Raw genomic sequence first — 21,990 nt, forward strand, 5'->3', positions numbered from 1 at the left:
TAATTTACAATTTAGGCATTTAGCAGATGCCTTATTCCAAAGTGATTTACAATGACCAATTACAGGGACATTCTCCGTGGAGTGACCGAGGGCTAAGTGCCTTGCTCAAGGGCAAGTGGTGTTCCAGGGGGGATTTGAACTCGCAACCTTCCGATCAGCCCACCTCACTATCCATTAGACCAGCGGTTCACTTCCCAACCTGGGGGGCGCGCCTCAGACGATTTGATGCCAAATATCATATTTAGACTTTTTTTTTTAAACATAATTGTAAAGCAATACATGATTGTCGCTAAAAGCCTTGTCTCTACATTACAATAAAATATAAAAAACAATTGATTAATTTGAATACAAATTCAAGTTAGTAGCTATTAATGGCATTAAAAGACAGAAATGTATAATCCTTTCTTTAATAGAAATGTTCCTTCTGCCCGTAAAGTGTCCAAACCGGGCTTTTCTGGATAAGCGCATTTCTAAAACATAGTCATTGTCCATGCCGGTTTCAGTTGGATTATTTGTCACAGTTGCTCCGATCAGATAGGTCTCCTCCATTTTGTAGATTATTTACGACTTTTGAATCCACATAAACACATCGGCAAAATCCGGTTTACTTTGAGCATGTGTTTTAAACAGTTTAATCCTCTTGTGAATTGTTTCCACTTCCGCGCCGTCCTTTAATTTCTTCATACAGCGGGAATCCAAATGAATTCATCCTGAGTCCAATAACCATCAAAGTCACTCCAATAGTTAATACTTAATTACGCTTTCATCCTTCTTTAACTAAATACTTCACATTCATCCAGACAGTAGTTGTAGCATTGTTGAGACTTTTAAACTTTAATTACCGCTGTTGCGCCCCCTTTGTGTGTGTGTGTGTGTGACTTCCAACAGGAGTCATTTGGGGTGGGCTCTTGGGAAAAAAGTTTTTTTTTTTTTTTTTCTGAGATCCATTTGTGGTGGACGATATTTGGCCCGCCACACATAAATCAATGTATGGGAAACACTGGACTGGTTCACATGATCAGCAGTAAAGCATTTCAAAAACAAAACTCACTCACAATATTAGTTTTATTGATTATGTTATGATGAGAAAAACACATTTTATATTACAGTATATTTCCTATATTCTGTGGTCATTTTTTAAAGGATGATCCTGGAGACGGTTCTTCTAGAGTTTGGTATCTTTTATCTGAAAAAAACAGAGTGTTAGAGTAAAAAAAATGTATATATAAATACTATAAAACACAGGCTTATATCTACTCTTTTAGAATGGTTGCATTGAGACATAATTGGTCCCTTTACAGACACTCATCTTAGATATTCAGTTTCAATAAGAGGTTTTAGTCCTGCCTCTTTCAAAATTTACATTTTCATCACAAACACCTTTGTAATAACTGCTGCCATATGGTTTAATGTATGACAATCAAACTATTTACTACAAAATGCGAGTGTTATTACATAATGAAGTGAAGAAAATGTGAGTTATTACATAGTGATTTGTTACTAGCCTTCTGCTGGATGACATTGACACTTTCATTGTGATTTTATTTTAATATCACTGTGGGGGAAACTTCTGAAGCAATTGGAATCAGGAGGACTCAGAGAGAGACACGATGGAGAGCTGGAGCTTTGAAGGCAAACACTGACGGTTTATTTGGAGCTTCGGCCGGAGAATTCACACGACATGTCACGGGCCACGAGTTGACCACAGAGATGCCACAATCAATTCTGAAGACCCCCCCTGTAGCTCCAGGTTTGAACTAGTCCAGAGTGTAATAATCAACATTCTTCAATAGATAGACTAAACAGCTGAGGACACTGAATCACATTAGTTGTCACTTATGGCTCGGGGTCATCTACACCCCGAGAAGGATGTTTTCCAGGTGTCCCACAACAATAACTATCTCTGACCGAGAGGTGCCCGGTCACAAACTGGTAACATCAACAAAATGCTAGGGCAGCCCCTCCTTAAGGGAGATAGCGGATGCTCAAGGTTGGTCAGCTGCGTCAGAGGCATACTTGCCAACCTTTAGACCTCAGAAATCGGGAGCATTTCAAAATCTAAAATTGGGGGGGGAGGGATGTGCTAATGGTTCGCCGGAGCTGTTAGATTAACATTAACACGCTTATTGTAGTTGTAAGTGCACTGCCTTGCGGCCTGTAGCACCGTCCTTGATGGAGCATATGTGTGGGCTGGAAAGGAGTGAGCAGAGAGTGGGAGTAGTTGTCAATTCTTGTTCTGTTTTCTGTGAATATCTGCCTCACCCTCTCAGACTTTCAGTTGCGAGCGCTACTAAAGAGACGTGTTACCATGGAAACCAAACAATGGTGTAGCTGTATTAAAGTCCGAGTGGAAACAGTCGTGTGTAAATGTGATTTTGTCAGAAATCGGGAGAAATGCGGGAGAAATATGAGCCCGGGAGGAAACCGGGAGAGGGCAAGGAAATCGGGAGTCTCCCGCGAAAATCGGGAGGGTTGACATGTATGGTCAGAGGGCGAAGGAGGACAGGGCAAATTATTCCCCAACAATCACAATCAAAAACAATGTATTTACACGTATATAAAGAAACAGTAAGCCTATTGCATGCATTTCAATTACATTCATATTACACTATCACTTTAATTTGAATTATTTTGATTTATTAAGGCCATTTCTCTTCCAAACGTCTCATAACTGTATAAAAAAATAAAAAATACCTTCTACTATAATGAACCTATTAGCTATCCCTAAAGCTAAACGTGACTTGATCTCACTCCAGAAACGATTTTTTAAATATTTATAACAATAGTTTCCTTACCACCCGGCCTCCTTTGTCCTCCTGGTGCTTTTCAAGAACATGCAGCACGGCGTCGTGAAGCGTCGGGAAGAACATGGAGGTCAGGATCTCTTCGTCGAAGAACAGACAGCTGTGCAGTTTCTCCAGGATGTACGCTGTCCACACATGGGAAGCTTGTTACAGACACTTTAACTATGGGATGTTGAGCTATTTAAGAAACATTCGTGAAACTCACCATCACAAGAGACAATGTAAACGTCTACATCCACACGGACAAATTCTTTGAGTGCCTGTGGAATCAAAAAGCCCGTTATTTTATGAGATTTGTAATTAGCAAGATACAAATACAAGTTGGCTCTATTTTATTGCAATTATACAGTGGATTGTCAATGAATTAGGTGTGGCAGGTTTCTTTTGTCTCATGGCTGAGTTTTTTCATTCATAAATAAGTAATTGTTTTATAGTATTCAACATATTGTTATTGAATCTTATCTATTCATTTTTTTTTTTTGGTTGTTCTTACGAAGAAGCGATGTCTTGAAAAAGTGTCACAGCAGAGATGGCAAATAATTTCAATAAATGATTTGGTTTATTCATACTAGTATTTCATAGTATTTGTAACTAGTACATATTATTTAATGTAAACAGTGCTAATAATTGTATTGCTTTGTAGTATTCAACATATTGTTATACAATCTTGACTATTTCTTTTTTATATTGCTGTTTCTTACAAAGAAAAATCTGCAGCAGAAGAAGTGATTTTATTTTTTACAATTTTAATTTATTTGGAACAAGTTTAATAAGTTCTGCCTATGGATATTCATAACTAATAAAGTGACTGAAACAGCATTGATTTGAAGAATAAACAGAGTTTGTTTACACACGTTTAATTCAAATACATTCTTTATTCTAGTTTATGCCTTATAGTATTTGATAATATTTGTAAATATGTACATATAATTAGTTATTAGTTCAAACTTATTTCTAGTCGAGGGGTAGTTGATGAATACTGAATGCAGAAGCCATTAAAAGGTGGAGTTGACTAAGCATTAATTAGATGATAGATGATAGATAGGTTGGTAGGTAGATAGGTAAGGTAGGTAGGTAGGTAAGGTAGGTAGGTAGTTAGGTAGGTAGGTAGGTAGGTAGGTAGGTAGGTAGGTAGGTAGGTAGGTAGGTAGGTAGGTAGGTAGATAGGTAGGTAGGTAGGTAGGTAGGTAGATAGGTAGATAGGTAGGTAGATAGGTAGGTAGGTAGGTAGCTAGGTAGGTAGGTAGGTAGGTAGATAGGTAGGTAGGTAGGTAGGTAGGTAGGTAGGTAGGTAGGTAGGTAGGTAGGTAGATAGGTAGGTAGATAGGTAGGTAGGTAGGTAGGTAGGTAGGTAGGTAGGTAGGTAGGTAGATAAGTACTTTATTGATCCCAATTTGGGAAATGTTTGCGTTGCAGCAGCATAAAAAACAAAGCAATGAACATAAGAGAAATTGAGTTCAGCTTTGACGACTTGGTACCGTTTTGAGTCCCTTCATAGCGGAGATGTCCAGGAAAGAGACGGCAGAGAAGTCCAGGATCAGGCTGTGGATATCCACTCTGGGAACGCTGATGTTAGCGGGAAGCTCTGCGTTCCAGTTCACCCGGATGGGAAGGTCATTGAGGTCGGAGGGCCGATCTGAATCCTCCACATTCATGCAGAATAGATCCTTCATGCCTTTCTGTTTGGAAGATTTTGGAAAATGTTAGGAAAATATCACTCGTCACCGGCTTGATCTTCAATCTCAGGATCCATGTATCTGTGATCCTCTCCAGAATGGAAGTAGTCATCACATACAGAGCTTCAACTAGTTCCTGAACAGTGTCCTTCACATGCTGATATCCAAGAGAGGGAGTTACTCAGTCACAAGATGGAGGAATAGAAAGCAGTATTCAATGTTTACTTCAGATTAGCTCCACGTCAGAAATGATCATGCTTGTCATATGTCTCTCTCCATAGAGGCTGAATCATCATGTTAATCACATAGCTATCATATGCCTCAAACAGTCCTGATGCTCTTCTAGGTATCACACATCCTGTCATGTTCACAGCTACAGTTGGGATACCTTTGTTATCATGTGGACTCTGATACTGGAAGAGTACATTCACTATTTCCACAGAAAAGTAAAGCTTTTTGAAAGAAGAAGAAGAAGAAGAAGAAGAAGAAGAAGAAGAAGAAGAAGAAGCACAGTAGTGTATCGTATCTTTGATTTCTCACCTCTGATATGTCGCCATCCTGTTTCCGTAAAAGCTTCTTGATTTTCCTGAGAGCCTTGTGTCTCTTTCTCAACACCCTCAGAGGGTTAAACCCAACCTGGAACATGTTAAAGTGACAATTTATATTTAAAAAAAACAAATATATATATATATATACTATATATCAGAGGTGTGGACTCGAGTCACATGACTTGGACTCGAGTCAGACTGAAAAAAAACACTTTACCAGCAGAGAGCAAATTCATTAGCACATTATTAATATGACTAATAAAGAACAGTTTGATCTGCAATTCGATGAGGATCAACAATGCATTTACTGATGTTGTTATTATTGTTATGGTATTATTTAATGTTTGAGTTCAGGAGCAACTTAACATTTTTTAAAAGCACTCATGATTTGTGTACATTTTATATTCTGTTTTGGTGAAAGGATATAATGACTTGTGGGTTTTCAAAGTTTAGGCTTGACTTGACTCAGGACTTTAGTGCATAGAGACTTACTTGTGACTTGCTAAACATGACTTGGTCCCATATATTTAAGCAATAGCTCACGACAGGCCGTGGTATATGGTTATTCTATCACAGTTAAGGGGCGTGGTTCGGCCCGACGCGAAGCATGCAGTTTGCTTTTCAGCCCAACTGTTAAATCGACCGGACTTCTTTCTGCAGATGCGAGATGTGAGATGTGAGATGTGAGCGTCATTAACAACGGTCAATAAGTCCTTGCTGCACATTATCCCTTACATGTTTCCATCTTAAGCTTTGTTAGTTAGTTAGTTAATTAGTTAGTTTGTTAGTTAGTTAGTTAGTTAGTTTCGTGACGGACGTAATGTAACAGTTGTAACGGTTGTAGCTTTTCTCAGACGCGGAGGGATACTGACTTGTTGTGAAAAGTAACTACAATTCTACCCGTAGTATACGCTCATTATATCACGGCTAAGAACCAATCAGATTGCTTGATTTGACTTGTCCGTTTTATAAACTTGTATATATACTTGAGGTAAACAATATCTTGCTTATATTGTGTGTATTGGGTTAACAGAAAATTGTCCCTTCAATAGTGTTTTGATTTGTCAGACAGTTTATGGATTTTTTATCTTCACGGTCATCAGTAGGCCTATATTTTCTTACTCTCTAATGCTGGTTTATTTCTATTTCTTTTTTTAGAAGTTCACATTTTTGGAATTTCTACTCTTTTAATTTGTTACTATATGTGCAATGCCTTATTTTGTTTTTTTATGCTGCTGCAACGTCATTTCCCCCCAAATTGGGATGAATAAAGTACATCTTATCATATCTTGTATAGGTTGGAGAAGTGTGTGTCGTACGTACAGCTTCCACCAACTTGTCCCTGAAGAACTCGATATTAGCGAAGAAGATAGGCGAGGGGATCCTGAAGATCTTTACTCCGTTTGGTTCCAATATCTGAGAGGAGATACAGTTAGATGAATAGCTGATTCTGAAAGTGTCTAAAAGTGTTTATTGGATAGCATTTACTCACATCCAGGTAATCTTTGCGGTCTTTGTACAGGTTTGTCCCCGAGATGTTAACCAAGACAGAGCAGCGAGGGCTGGAAAGACATGGAGTAGACCATGATACAAATATATTATTATATATCTTATTTTAGAAAATTCACATTGTCATTGCAGGTTTTCTGCTGGTTAGAGTTTGATGTTTTGCTTGGATATGTTTCTTATAAGTGCTTCTTAAGTAGTTAATAGTTTGACAATTTGAATACTCTAACAAGTGTCTGTAAGTATATATAACTTACCTGGTATCTAGCTTCTACCACAATAACTTCTACATGTTACACTTCATTTATATTATAAAATACTGTCGCTGCTGCTTTTCTACCTGCATGTGTACTTTGTAAATTGTAATAACTTACATGCATGCCAGCCCTTTTATCTAATACTGCTTTATTTGTTGTCTCTATCTCTACTTTTGCTGTTACAACATACATTTATGAATAAAGAAATTCTGGTTCTGAATTATTGTGTGTTACTTTGTGGTGAAGATGTAATTTCTCATCCACTGCAGTACATCTGTGTTTTAGTTATCAGAGGAATAACTTGTGACGTTACAATTGAGTCCTGAAGACGACAGTGAGCAGCTCCAACCCCAACCCCACCGCCAGACCGATATCCAGACCCAGCAGGATGGCACCCAGACAAGTCCCGACCCAAACCACCTGCACACGACCAGAGAGGGCAGAAGTACACACATCCTTTACTCAAGTAGAAGTAGAGACAATCGTGTTTAAAAATACTCTGGTAAAAGTAGAAGTACTGACTAAACTTCTTTACTCAAGTAAAAGTAAAGAGGCTTCGAAATGTACTTCAGTAAAAAGTACCCATAACTAGCAGTTGTTTTAAAGAGTACCTGACCTCCCTTTATATTAATAGAACAATAATCTCATTGTTAGCTAATGAATGTTTCCATGCTGACCAACGGCAACATGACAACGTTTTCATTGGTCCCTCTTCTTTAGAGAAGACCAGGAAATGATGGATACACGGATCGTGTTCAAATCAATAGGCACGCAATGACTCTAAATAATAATGATCACGCCACCAAACACACATTCAAACTAAAGGAACCAGCCTGTTTGGAAAATGAGAGAAGTAGAAAGTACAGGTATTTGGGTTCAACATGTAAGAAGTAGAAAGTACAGGTATTTGTGTTCAACATGTAAGAAGTAGAAAGTACAGGTATTTGTGTTCAACATGTAAGAAGTAGAAAGTACAGGTATTTGTGTTCAACATGTAAGAAGTAGAAAGTACAGGTATTTGTGTTCAACATGTAAGAAGTAGAAAGTACAGGTATTTGTGTTCAACATGTAAGAAGTAGAAAGTACAGGTATTTGTGTTCAACATGTAAGAAGTAGAAAGTACAGGTATTTGTGTTCAACATGTAAGAAGTAGAAAGTACAGGTATTTGAGTTCAACAAGTAACAAGTCAAAGTAAAAAGTCGTCAGAAAAATAAGTAGCGGAGTAAAGTACTGATACCAGAAAAATGTACTTAAGTACAGTAACGACGTATTTGTACTCCGATACTTCCCACCTCTGCAGACAACACATGAGATTAAAAGACAATAAAGTAAATAAAAACAACAACATGTGGCTGTGAGCTACGAGACTTTGGAATCACTTACACACTCCAGTATGTCCCTCCTCCACAAGTACGGGATTTCTCTGAACTGCATCAGCATGCCCTTCAGGTTGACGATCACCAAAGCACCCAGGACAGACTGCCAAATATGAAAAAGGACATATTCTGCTCATTTTTAGGTTCATAATTTAGTGTCTCTACTTTAAAGAGTCCTCTCCTGCTGATGTTCAGGTGTATATCAGTATGTAGTGTCTCTGCTTTAAAGAGTCCTCTCCTGCTGATGTTCAGGTGTATATCAGTATGTAGTGTCTCTACTTTAAAGAGTAGATGGTAGTTAAGGTCTTCATTCATTTACATATTTACAGTCCCGCCTCAAAACCCACCTCTTCAACTCTGTATCCATAAGCCCCCCCCCCCCCCCCCCCTCCTCTCAACCAAATGCCTCCTGACTGCTTTTCTGTTTTGTTTTGTTTCTTTGATACTTTTTGTTTTTGTTTTTGTTTTGATTGTCTACCCTCCCTCCCAAATGTAAAGCATCTATGGGTTCAAGAAAAGAGCGATAGAAATATAATTTATTATTATTATTATTATTATATTGTCTGAAGCCCTTATTTTATTCCTCACCCTGGGAAGAGGCTCCAGCAGGAAGCCGAGCGCCACAGTCACAATCATGGCCATCATGGCAGAGATCAGACCTGCAATCTGCATTTACAAAAACAAGTTAATCTTTTATTTCAGCGTGCCAATGAAGGATTACAATGTCTATAAACCAGATTGTAGAGCAACTTTACAATACCTCTTTTCGGAGACAATAACATGCTACTGTAGTGAGGTAGTAAAACATTTGTGAGTGTAGATTTCTGACCTGTGTTTTTCCTCCTGAGCTTTCCTGCACGGCCGTCCTGGACAGAGCGGTGCTGGCTGCAAACGACTTGAAGCTCGCACCAAACATGTTGCTCACTCCAAATGCAATGAGCTCCTGGGTTCAACGAACCATAGAGACTTTAGTTACCTCTCTGACTAAATGCAACACATGAAAGCACCAGGTTTGGGGAGCAACAGATTACATGTAATCAGGATACAAAAAAGGTATCCTAAGACCTAATACGGTTATATTTCTAGAAATTGGGGATAGCTAGCAGATAACAATGTTAGTAAAAACCTAAAAAGAGCATCTAGTGCAGGGGTGTCAAACTCAAGGGGGCCAAATCCGGCCCGTGACATCATTTTCTGTGGCCCCACAAGAGCTTGCAAAGAATATCATATGTTTATTATACCGTTACGGGCAGATTTACAGAAGCACGTTGCCCATAAACTACATTTCCCACAATGCATCTCATATTCGAAATGTCACTTTTTTTTCATGATTTTTACTTATTTTTCAGAGTTTGGCTTTTCTTTTTAAATCATTTTGTGACATACTCACTGAAGAGAATTGAAATGATTTGCCCTAGACTTCTGCTTTCAGACGGTAAATTGTCAACGAGGTGGGGGGATGCTAGCAGCTTATCCGACCGGCCCACTTCGGTACCGCTAGTAAATTGCCAGGGGGGAGGGGGTGGGGTGCAAGTGACTTATACGACCGGCCCACATCGTCCGACCGGCCCACTTTTTTCAGGGTATAGCTGTAAGATAGCAAGGGGGTGCATATTGTGATAAGCAGGCCTGTCATAAAATGCACCCCATCCAAAAAGATGTTTCTATTCATCCGACCCTCAAGCATTTTTCAGGGTATGGCTGTAGGACTAGTGCCAATGAATGGAGCAAGTTTCATGAATGTGAGTCTTTTATTTTGTAAGATAGCAAGGGGTGCATAACGTGGCAAAAATATGCTGACAAAGACTATGTAACATTTGTAAACATATATATGACAAATATGTAAAATTAAACAATACATTTTAAAGCACGTGTATACAGACAGGACGTCAAAATTTGAAAAAGAAGTGACGAATGAATGCAAAATCCAGGATTCGACACCACTACCATTAAAATACGGAGCGAAAAGTTTAACCACAAGAATCAAGACTATAATGAGCTACCACTAAGCGACTCTCAGTCTGTAAATTACCATTAAAAAAAACCTAGACGTTTACTTTTCGTTTTAAGCATCGTTTTAAGGTCTTAACGTTTCATTTACAAATGCGCGTTCCCGTGACAAGGGGCGCATTTCATGATGGGGGTGCATAATTTGACACAACACCGGCCCATCGCGCTTCGTCCCGATGGCCAGTCCGCCACTGGTAACAAATTAACTATTTTTCTGCTGTCAGAGCCAGGAGTGACCACACAAAACTCACCTGGTTCCCATCGATGGTGTAGTCGTGTTTGATCGAGTAGACTTTGGCCACAGAGAAGGCAACAGCAAAGCCCACGATGGCGATGGGGAAAGCTTCAACTGCACTCTCCTGAAATACTTCAATATTTGGCGCGATAGGAGATTCATACCTGAAAATGAAAACAGTGTTTAATCGTGCATTCATAAGATCTATAGCTCAATACTTGTTAAATACTGTACTTAAATTCAATTTTGAGGGACTACACTTATTTCAAAGCTGTGGTTACACATTGTTTCATTAGGTCATAAAATACATTTCATTTTAAACAGTGGTTCCCAACCTTTGGAGCTTCTGACTCTTTATACAACATAAATCAAGTTGTGGGCGCTTGTCTTGTTCCAGTAGTGTTACCTCAACATTTTCCTATAGTTTTTCATGACATAACCTTTAAATTAGGTAAATAATTCAATATTTCACAAAATATTAAAGAAAGGTCAATTCAATGAAGTACATTTGTGCAGCAGAAGTTCGTTTTTTCTTAATTTTTCTCTTTACCTTATGACCTCTCTCAGATTTATCTTGTGAACTTTTAAAAACATCTTATTAGGTCAACCATCTTCAAACTGAATTATAATTCTGTCACATAGGTTCATCAGCATTAGAAAACTATTATACAATCTATAACATTCTGTTTTCTACTCTTACTTTGTATATTTTGAGCATATTTAGCAGATTATGTCTTTATAGTATTTCTTAAAATCTTGAAATCCAGTACTTAGTGTTTCAAAATTGGGTTATTGTTAGTTTTACTTGAGTCAAGATGTCCTGCTTTAACTGCATTACCAAACATAGAAATCTGATTTTGACTTAGAATCCACTGATGACGTGCAAAACTTACCCACTGACCATTTTGCCAACAACCTCAACATCATATCTCGTCTCGAAGTTGAAGCCATAGGAAACACCGCAAGCTATGACAGTCTGTGAGAGCAAAGACACACATAGAGAGAAACAACTCTTCAATCCCAGCTAGCTTGAACACATCAACGTTGTTACACTTTGATAGTGATGTAAACAGGATTTGTAGTTCATAAGATTGTCTCCTCTCACCATGATAACCTCTATGGGGATGGGAACAGGGAGCCTGGCTTTGTATCGGTCGTTCAGCTCCTTCACGATGAAAACCACCACCATGATCACGATGGACATCACCAGGTCGCAGATGTTGGTGGAGGTGATCTGGACAAAGACCTTCTCCAGGGTCTGTGCAAAAGAAGTGAAAACTCTGCATTTTAGCATGATCACAACATTCTCTTTCCATTCTCTTTCAAATCTGTTACCAAATCCGCCTTCTACCATCTCAAAAAAGAGGGAAGAAATTAGGACTTTTTCTCAAAATTAGGACTTTTTCTCAAAATCTAAAAAATTAGGACTTTTGCTCAAAATTTAAAACTTCGGACTTTTTTTCAAAATCTGAAAATTAGGACTTTTTCTCAAAATCAAAAAATTAGGACTTGTCCTCAAAATAAAAAAAATAGGACTTTTTCTCAAAATCTAAAAATTAGGACTTTTTCTCAAAATCAAAAAATTAGGAATTTTTCTCGAAATTCTGACTTTTTCAAAAAATCAAAAGATTCCGACTTTTTCTAAAAAATCCCAAAATTCTGACCTTTCCTGAATACTTAAAAATGTTAATAATCACTGATCACCGGCTTGAGCTTCAATCTCAGCTGTATTTGTGATCCTCTCCAGAATGGAAGTATTCATCACATACAGAGCATCAGCTAGTTCGGGGTTCCCAGCAAAACCCTGGACAGGCTCCAATACGTCCAGAACTCGGCCGCCAGGCTTCTCACCCGCACCAAGCCATGGCAACATATCACCCCCACCCTCATCCACCTCCACTGGCTGCCGGTCAAGTCCCGGATTCAGTAAGTACACAAGTCCCTCCATACCCTCGCCCCCCAGTACTTATCGGACCTCCTCCTCCATCCCTTCACCCTTTCTCGGAGTCTGCGGTCCTCAGACACGGGCCTGCTCTCCATCCCCCGCTCTCGCCTCCTCCGTTCAGTGTTGCGGCCCCCACCCTCTGGAATGCACTCCCTGCCGAGATCCGTAATGCTGCCTCCCTGGACATCTTCAAATCATCATTGAAAACACACCTGTTCACCCTGGCCTTCGGGCCCGAGCCCTTTCTTGGTCCCCCGGCTTCCTTTATTTGTTGTTTGCCCTTTGATAGTCTGTTTGTTTTGTTTGTCCACCATGTACAGCAACTTTGGGTCCCTTGAAAGGCAATATATAAATATCATTTATTATTATTATTATTATTATTATTATTATTAGTTTAATTGTGTAATTCGGATTCTGGGCCATATCTCACTTTAATTAAATCGACAGCCTGCTGGTTTGAATGTCACATGTAAAGCTGCACTACATAAACATTATGCATTTCAAATTCTGTAGAGGTTTTCCTTCAGCTTTCACTATTATATTTTACCATGGTTTCATTTAGATATCAGCATACTGCAGAAAGTGGTCTGTAAACATATCCATTACTGCTTTACAGTCAATTTATGTTGTCCTGAATGCATGTGCATAATCGTATTAGAGCTATGTCAAGAAGTAAGACAGAAAGAAAGACATATTATGAAGCTTAGCAATGTGAAATGTGTACCTTATTGTACATGTTCATGATTCTAGCCGTAGAAATTAGCATACATTCGTTTTCTTTCACTCAAAACACTGACATTTGTGGAGTTTTGTTTCCTCTCACAACTGTCTGTATGTTTTAAGCTATAGTTTATCTCCTCTTTTCTCTAATTTCTGTCTGAATGATTAAAAACAGTCGGGTTGGTCCATCTCTGCTAGTTTGAAAACAAGAAAGTCTCAACAATGATGCATCCTTGACTTACATATATGAGAGCGAGTGGACCGTTGATGCCTGGAACGGTTAACCCCAACACAAACTTGAGCTGGGACACCAGGATGTGGACGGCAGCGGCTGTGGTGAAGCCGGAAACCAAAGTATCGGACAGGTACCTGACGATGAAGCCCACCTGGAGGACACCCATGGCAAGCTGGGTGAAAGAATGAGGGGAAAAATACGCTTTTATTTTGAAATGTCACGATCTGTTTGTTTTATTTTGAAAGCTTGTGTTAGGTCTGATTTTACTTCCTGTCTCTGTGGTTTCCCTCCTGTTTGATTACCTGATTCTGTTCACCTGGTGTGTTTTTCCTACCCTTTTTCTCAAAATTCTGACTTTTCCCCAAAATTCAGTTTTTTTCAGAAAATTTGCTTTTTTTTCTGAAAATCACAAATTCCTGAATTTTTCAAAAAAATCTTACTTTTTCAAAAAAATCTTTCCTAAAACAGTCCTGATGCTCTTTAGGTAATCAAACATCCTGTCATGTACTCAGCTACAGTTGGGATACCTTTGTTATCATGTGGACTCTGATATTGGAAGAGTACGTTCAGTATTTTCCCAACAGGTATGAAGACAGATGTACCTGGAAAATCCCCATGAGGAAGGTCACAGAAGAGGCCACCAGGACTCTCTGCTGGTCCTGGGTCAAACCATCAAAACCAGTGATGTTTGCCGGTTGTCCGACTTCTGGAACGAGGCGGGTCACCACCGCTCCCACCATCAGGCTCAGGACTGGGAAGGAGCCTGCAGGAAGGTGTGTGTCGAGGTGAGGAAGGTGTGTGTTGAGGTGAGGAAGGTGTGTGTTGAGGTGAGGAAGGTGTGTGTCGAGGTGAGGAAGGTGTGTATCGAGGTGAGGAAGGCGTGTGTTGAGGTGAGGAAGGTGTGTGTTGAGGTGAGGAAGGTGTATGTTGAGGTGAGGAAGGTGTGTATCGAGGTGAGGAAGGCGTGTGTTGAGGTGAGGAAGGTGTGTGTTGAGGTGAGGAAGGTGTGTGTTGAGGTGAGGAAGGTGTGTATCGAGGTGAGGAAGGTGTGTGTCGAGGTGAGGAAGGTGTGTATCGAGGTGAGGAAGGTGTGTGTTGAGGTGAGGAAGGTGTGTGTTGAGGTGAGGAAGGTGTGTGTTGAGGTGAGGAAGGCGTGTGTTGAGGTGAGGAAGGTGTGTGTCGAGGTGAGGAAGGTGTGTGTTGAGGTGAGGACAGTGTGTGTTGAGGTGAGGAAGGTGTGTGTCGAGGTGAGGAAGGTGTGTGTTGAGGTGAGGACAGTGTGTGTTGAGGTGAGGAAGGTGTGTGTCGAGGTGAGGAAGGCATGTGTTGAGGTGAGGAAGGTGTGTGTTGAGGTGAGGAAGGTGTGTGTCGAGGTGAGGAAGGTGTGTGTCGAGGTGAAGAAGGTGTGTGTTGAGGTGAGGAAGGTGTGAGTTGAGGTGAGGAAGGTGTGTGTCGAGGTGAGGAAGGTGTGTGTCGAGGTGAGGAAGGTGTGTGTTGAGGTGAGGAAGGTGTGTGTCGAGGTGAGAAAGGTGTGTGTCGAGGTGAGGAAGGTGTGTGTTGAGGTGAGGAAGGTGTGAGTTGAGGTGAGGAAGGTGTGTGTTGAGGTGAGGAAGGTGTGAGTTGAGGTGAGGAAGGTGTGTGTTGAGGTGAGGAAGGTGTGTGTTGAGGTGAGGAAGGTGTGAGTTGAGGTGAGGAAGGTGTGTGTCGAGGTGAGGAAGGTGTGTGTCGAGGTGAGGAAGGTGTGTGTTGAGGTGAGGAAGGTGTGTGTCGAGGTGAGAAAGGTGTGTGTCGAGGTGAGGAAGGTGTGTGTCGAGGTGAGGAAGGTGTGTGTCGAGGTGAGGAAGGTGTGTGTCGAGGTGAGGAAGGTGTGTGTTGAGGTGAGGAAGGTGTGAGTTGAGGTGAGGAAGGTGTGTGTTGAGGTGAGGAAGGCGTGTGTTGAGGTGAGGAAGGTGTGTGTCGAGGTGAGGAAGGTGTGTGTTGAGGTGAGGAAGGTGTGTGTTGAGGTGAGGAAGGTGTGTGTTGAGGTGTTGAGATAAGATTGGGTGTGGTATTACACCCAATCTTATCTCAACACATCTTGTTTCAAAAAGATAAGGCTGATAAGTGATGTGTCTGATTTCATAAAAGTTTTTATTACTTAGAGGCCTTTAGGGACAGTTTATCAAAAATTAAGATAGGGTAATTGTGATAATAAAAAGTTTAGATTGAAAACACTTTGGCATAGTTAGTTATTTCCAAGAATTTCCAGCTTAAAAGTTATTGAAAGTCAAGTTGTTGTTTTAGAGCAAATGTATAAAACAATATTATAGCCTAAGCATTGCATGACTTACCTACGGAAATATGTCTGGAAGTACCGAGGAAGAAGTATGTTAGCATGGGGAAGAAAGCTGTGAAGAGGCCGTAGCTGGGAGGCAGTGAAGCCAGCAGAGAGAAGGCCAGACCTGGGTGAGACCACAGCAAAACAAGAAACACAGAATAAATAATTATGGATATTTTGCATTTAAGAAATCTCTGAAAAAAATCTCTAAAAAGCACATTTTTCGGGCCTAAACCTGGTAAAGATTCACAAAATGGCTGCTAAATTAGCAAAAGAAGCTAATTGTTGTTGCTAAGCTAACCAATACTACTGTGGATTACATTTTGCAGACATTTAACCACAACAAAAAGTGTTAGCCATGCTAGCAGCTCTTGTTGTTTCCTACTGTAGCTTAATGCTACGTCAACTTGCTAACACATTAGTTTAGCAGATTTTGACCGTGTACAATGCTTTCGTTTTCTCTAGCTAGCATGCTAATTAGCATAATACACAGTACAGCTGAGGCTGATGCGAGTATCATACATTTGGCAGGAATTTGTTCATTGCTGTTAGAAATTTTGAGCTAAAGGAACATTAAGGAAGTGATCAACGCTTTTAAACATCATTCTGGGAATAGGAGTGTCTATATTAAAAAAAACAAATACAAAAAAAAAGTTCTTAGCCATGCTAGCAGCTCTTGTTGTTTCCTACTGTAGCTTAATGCTACGTCAACAAGCTAACACATTCGTTTTTGACCCTGTAGAATGCCTTAGTTTTCTCTAGCTAGCATGCTAATTAGCATAATACACAGTACAACTGAGGCTGATGCGAGTATTATACATTTGGCAGGAATTTGTTCATTGCTGTTTGACATTTTGAGCTAAAGGAACAATAAGGAAGTGATCAACTCTTTTAAACAGTGTGTCCATATTAAAAAAAAACAAATACAACACAAAAGTTGTTATGACATCTTGGCAACTGACAAACATTGTTAGAGAACACCCTTAAAGATAAAGACTTCACAGTTTGAACTTCCTTTGCTGCTGCCACTCCTTTATATCCCTGTCTGGGATCAATAAAGTGTTATCTTAAGCCCTTTTTTCAATTACATCAGTGAAGTCAGTTGCATCTGCATTTGAATACAACAATGTCGAAAATAAGTAATATTTAAAAAAGGAAATAAACTGAGTGTCATATTTATACTTAGACATGCATATGCCCTGTTTTTCAATCCGGAATTTACTATATTTAGGGCAATACTCTGGGACAGTGCCACTTCTGTGTCGATCGTACAGTACAGTGTGGTCAGTAGATACTGAATATAAAAAGTGCTTTACATGGATTAAAAACAAGCTGTTAAGGCACCAGGGCCCAGGAGTTCAAAACTTTTAATCCCTATCTGATCAAATCAGATTTGGATTTTGGGGAGTTCAAAACCAAAAAACAGGATTAGGATCACTTTGATATCCGACCAGATCAGAAAATCCAATCTAAGCTTTAATCTGGATCAAATCTTCAAAACGGGTAGTTCAAACCGACAACACAGGATTGGGATCAGTTTGATCCCAAAAAACTGGATTATCCTGATCCCACCAGAGGGGTGGATTCCCAGTGGATTACCAGAGCAAAATGTACTGTACAATTTATTTAAAAATATGTTTCAATATAAATAAGATGGCAAAGTTTGTTAACTGAAATAATACACAATTTTTAGCCTTCATGGGAAATCAATTTTACTTTTCATTTTTTGGTCACGTTTGTGCTGGCCTATTTTGTTTTCAACCAAATGTTGATGACATAAATGTTTATGCTCATGAAAGTATCACAACAAAGATTGTCAATCACAAATGTAATTTAGATTAAAGAAAAAATACCTTCAACAAAAAATGGGATATCAAAATCTGATCGGATCTGATTGAGATTTAAAGTTTTGAACTCCTGGGCCCAGAACATCAGGTCAACCAAATGGATGTAGAGTTGTGGCATTATTAGTGAACGGCTTTAATAAAGAGATTAGTTTTAAGAAATGATTCAAAAGATGTCTCTGATTCTGCTAGTCTTGACATATCACACAATGTATATGTCAACATTATAATGGAAGCACAAATCATAAGCATATGCCATGTTTTCCATCCAGGAATCAACATTTTTAAGGGCAATATTCTGTGAAAAAAAAAAAAAAACTGAATGTATGTAACTCGCTTTGGATAAAAGCGTCTAACAAATGACATGTAATGTAATGTGGGAGGCCTGTCTGATATGCATGGGCAGATCGTTTCACAGCCGCTACAGAGAAGCAACACCCTCTGAGCTTTGACTTGGTTCTGGGCACATTCAGGAGCAGTTGATCCGCTGACCTGAGAGGGCGGGTGGGCGTGTAAGGGTGTAGCAGCTCAGAAAGATATGGTGGGGTCATGCCAGTTAGGGATTTAAAAGCAAATGAAAGGATTTTGAAATGAAACCTAAAATCTATTGGCAACTCTGGAGCGAAGCCAAAATAGGGGAAATTTGGTCATATTTCCTGTTAAAAGCCTTGCTGCAGCATTTTGCACCGGCTGCAGACGAGCGAGGGGGGACCCACTGACCCCCATGTAGAGAGAGTTACAGTAATCCAGCCGAGTGGTGTCAAAGGCGTGGATTACTGTCTCAAACTGCTGTCTGGAGAGAAAAGGTTTTATTTTGGCTAGCTGCCTCAGGTGATAAAAGTCTGACTCAAGTTTTAGTTCAGGGTCCATTTTAATGCCAAGGTTCGTAATGGTGGGCTTGGTGTGCTGAGCCAAGGAACCCAGGTCTACAGAATTGATGCCAGTGGTGCCACCAACAAACATTACTTCTGTTTTCCTTCATTCAGTTTTAGGAAGTTGCACGCCATCCAGGCCTTTATGACCTCTAGGCACTTTAGCCCTTGAGTAACCCTCCTTCTTTTTTAGTGGGACATACATCTGGCTATCAGCATAGCAGTGGAATGCGATGCCGTGCTTTCTAAGTATAGACCCAAGAGGGAGCAAATAGAGGGAAAATAGCAGGTGGCCTAATACTGAGCCCTGTGGGACCCCATACAGGAGTGGAGCAGAGGATGACTCGGAGTCACCAAGGCTGTCCTTCAGATATGACCTGAACCATTCCAGGGCTTTCCCCTCAATGCCCACCCACTGCTCCAAGTGAGAAATCAGGATGTCATGGTCGACTGTATCGGAAGCAGCAGTTAAATCAATAAGTAGGAGCACAACGCAGTCCCAGGAGTCAGTAGATAAAAGGATGTCATTAAAAACTCTTAAAAGCGCTGTTTCAGTGCTGTGCATAGTTTTAAAACCGGATTGGAAAACCTCACCTTGCATAATGGCCACCATTCCAGTGCTGATCCCAGAAACGACATCTCCCAGCAGCCACTCTCTAACTCTGTAGATCCTTATCCAGCCAATGATGGGCAGAAAAGAGAGAACTGCGTTCTTGGCTCGTTTTGAGTCACAGCTGGATTTAACAGAAAGACAGAGCATTTTCCTTTGACTTTCATCAAATCCTATATTTATTATTTTTTTATTCCACTCTTGGCAATTATTATAACACACAAACATGTATGCAGATTTTTTTGTAGTTTATGATGGAAAGGAGCAAGGAAGGAGAGTCTTATTTGACACATTACTCAAAATAGATTGTCTGTCAATAACAGCTGCTTACAACCAATACTAGTAACATAGATAATTGATCCTAAATTGGGAAATGTTTCAGTCACAGCAGCATGTTAAAACAAGGCATTGCGTATAATTTGAAAAAGAGTAAAAAATAACAAACATAAACATCTCAAAATAGAAAATAGATCAGAACTAAAAAGTAAAATATATACAAATTTACTGTGAACGATAAAAATATGTGTCTGTCTGTAAAATAAACACTACGAAGGGCCAAATAACAGCGTACACAGTTTAAAAGTAGGTTATTATTTTACAATACAAACCAAAAAACACAAATCAAACTCAACACAACAATCGAGCATCAGCGAAACAGGTTACCTGACATCTCCATACTGTCTAATCATTATTTAGATTAGAGACCCCCTTGAAAACGGGATGGTGCATTTCAAGGGGTTTATCCCAATGAATAAAAATGTCTATATATATTTGAATATTATTATTATTATTTATACTTTTTCTTAAACCTAAATATGTTCATACAGCCCTTTCTATCATTTGGTAACGAACGCCAAGATACACATCTGCTTTAAAGTGCAAACTGATGCATAAAGTTATCATATATCAAAGTCTGACACCTATTTTGCAGAATATCTCAAAGTTATGAAGCCAAATCTCAGGGTTCACTTACGTCAGATAAGCTTTCAAATGATCCAAGGTGGTTTTGTGCAGCCTGTAGATTTTTTGATGGTCTCCATCAAAGCTGTCATCAGAGTACACGGGTCTGGACACCACATATTGTTTCCTAAAAGTCACCATGCTAACATGTCTGACAGATCCCAGATCATGTGAGAGGTTCTGGAGGAAGAATTCTATAAAAACCTTTGCCCGCCGCCTCCCTGTTATTTTATCTTATCTGTAATCGCAGATCAATCTCATCTCTACGTCAGTTTTGTCTTCACTCTGTTCAATCATTAAGCAGATTTATGATCCATTGTGTGATATGTAAAAACATTTTTAAATCTTTGCTTCAGCCCCTTGCATAAGGAAATTGTACACAAGGTTTTTCCACATGTTGAGATTTGTTTTTGGGTTAGTATCAGTGAACAATTTATATTTGAAATAATACTTTTAATTGAAGAAAAATGAAAGAGGATATATTCTGCTCATTTTCAGGGTCATATTAGTATTTAGTGTCTCTACTTTAAAGAGTCCTCTCCTGCTGATGTTCAGGTGTATATCAGTATGTAGTCTCTCAACTTTAAAGAGTCCTCTCCTGCTGATGTTCAGGTGTATATCAGTATGTAGTGTCTCTACTTTAAAGAGTCCTCTCCTGCTGATGTTCAGGTGTATATCAGTATGTAGTGTCTCTACTTTAAAGAGTCCTCTCCTGCTGATGTTCAGGTGTATATCAGTATGTAGTGTCTCTACTTTAAAGATTCCTCTCCTGCTGATGTCCAGGTGTATATCAGTATGTAGTGACTCTACTTTAAAGAGTCCTCTCCTGCTGATGTTCAGGTGTATATCAGTATTTAGTGTCTCTACTTTAAAGAGTCCTCTCCTGCTGATGTTCAGGTGTATATCAGTATGTAGTGTCTCTACTTTAAAGAGTCCTCTCCTGCTGATGTCCAGGTGTATATCAGTATGTACTAGTGTCTCTACTTTAAAGAGTCCTCTCCTGCTGATGTTCAGGTGTATATCAGTATGTAGTGTCTCTACTTTAAAGAGTCCTCTCCTGCTGATGTCCAGTTGTATATCAGTATGTAGTGACTCTACTTTAAAGAGTCCTCTCCTGCTGATGTTCAGGTGTATATCAGTATGTCTCTACTTTAAAGAGTCCTCTCCTGCTGATGTTCAGGTGTATATCAGTATGTCTCTACTTTAAAGAGTCCTCTCCGGCTGATGTTCAGGTGTATATCAGTATGTAGTGTCTCTACTTTAAAGAGTCCTCTCATGCTGATGTTCAGGTGTATATCAGTACAGTATGTAGTGTCTCTACTTTAAAGAGTCCTCTCCTGCTGATGTTCAGGTGTATATCAGTATGTAGTGCCTCTACTTTAAAGAGTCCTCTCCTGCTGATGTTCAGGTGTATATCAGTATGTAGTGTCTCTACTTTAAAGAGTCCTCTCCTGCTGATGTTCAGGTGTATATCAGTATGTAGTGTCTCTACTTTAAAGAGTCCTCTCCTGCTGATGTTCAGGTGGATATCAGTATGTAGTGCCTCTACTTTAAAGAGTCCTCTCCTGCTGATGTCCAGGTGTATATCAGTATATAGTGTCTCTACTTTAAAGAGTCCTCTCCTGCTGATGTTCAGGTGTATATCAGTATGTAGTGTCTCTACTTTAAAGAGTCCTCTCCTGCTGATGTTCAGGTGTATATCAGTATGTAGTGTCTCTACTTTAAAGAGTACTCTCCTGCTGATGTTCAGGTGTATATCAGTATGTAGTGTCTCTACTTTAAAGAGTCCTCTCGTGCTAATGTTCAGGTGTATATCAGTATGTAGTCTCTCAACTTTAAAGAGTCCTCTCCTGCTGATGTTCAGGTGTATATCAGTATGTAGTGTCTCTACTTTAAAGAGTCCTCTCCTGCTGATGTTCAGGTGTATATCAGTATGTAGTGTCTCTACTTTAAAGAGTCCTCTCCTGTTGATGTTCAGGTGTATATCAGTATGTAGTGTCTCTACTTTAAAGATTCCTCTCCTGCTGATGTCCAGGTGTATATCAGTATGTAGTGACTCTACTTTAAAGAGTCC

At 39.6% G+C, this 21,990-nt stretch overlaps 1 protein-coding gene across 1 annotated transcript; it reads right to left on the reverse strand.

The window, feature by feature from the left end:
- Positions 1-1,047: 1,047 nt before the first annotated feature.
- Positions 1,048-20,105, reverse strand: slc26a3.1 (solute carrier family 26 member 3). The gene is made up of 19 exons (XM_079654386.1): positions 19,930-20,105; positions 18,941-19,080; positions 15,644-15,754; positions 13,916-14,076; positions 13,321-13,485; positions 11,519-11,671; positions 11,307-11,389; positions 10,430-10,577; positions 8,998-9,111; positions 8,757-8,834; positions 8,176-8,271; positions 7,105-7,211; positions 6,521-6,590; positions 6,352-6,444; positions 5,021-5,116; positions 4,283-4,483; positions 3,010-3,064; positions 2,796-2,929; positions 1,048-1,186 (listed from the first exon to the last, which is right to left on the reverse strand). Exons 1-19 carry the CDS (start codon positions 20,055-20,057, stop codon positions 1,166-1,168), a joined length of 2,154 nt encoding a protein of 717 aa, XP_079510512.1. The 5' UTR covers positions 20,058-20,105; the 3' UTR covers positions 1,048-1,165.
- Positions 20,106-21,990: the final 1,885 nt, after the last annotated feature.

Source organism: Notothenia rossii (assembly GCF_949606895.1).
Source record: "Notothenia rossii genome assembly, chromosome: 10".
Taxonomy (NCBI): domain Eukaryota; kingdom Metazoa; phylum Chordata; class Actinopteri; order Perciformes; family Nototheniidae; genus Notothenia; species Notothenia rossii.

Coding starts and splice junctions, on each gene's coding strand:
- slc26a3.1 (XM_079654386.1), bottom strand. CDS start 20,057: ATGGTGACTTTTAGGAAACAATATGTGGTGTCCAGACCCGTGTACTCT. Junction 14,077..15,643: donor TTCCAGACATATTTCCGTAG/GTAAGTCATGCA, acceptor ACCTTCCTGCAG/GCTCCTTCCCAGTCCTGAGC. Junction 5,117..6,351: donor GGGACAAGTTGGTGGAAGCT/GTACGTACGACA, acceptor AACATGTTCCAG/GTTGGGTTTAACCCTCTGAG.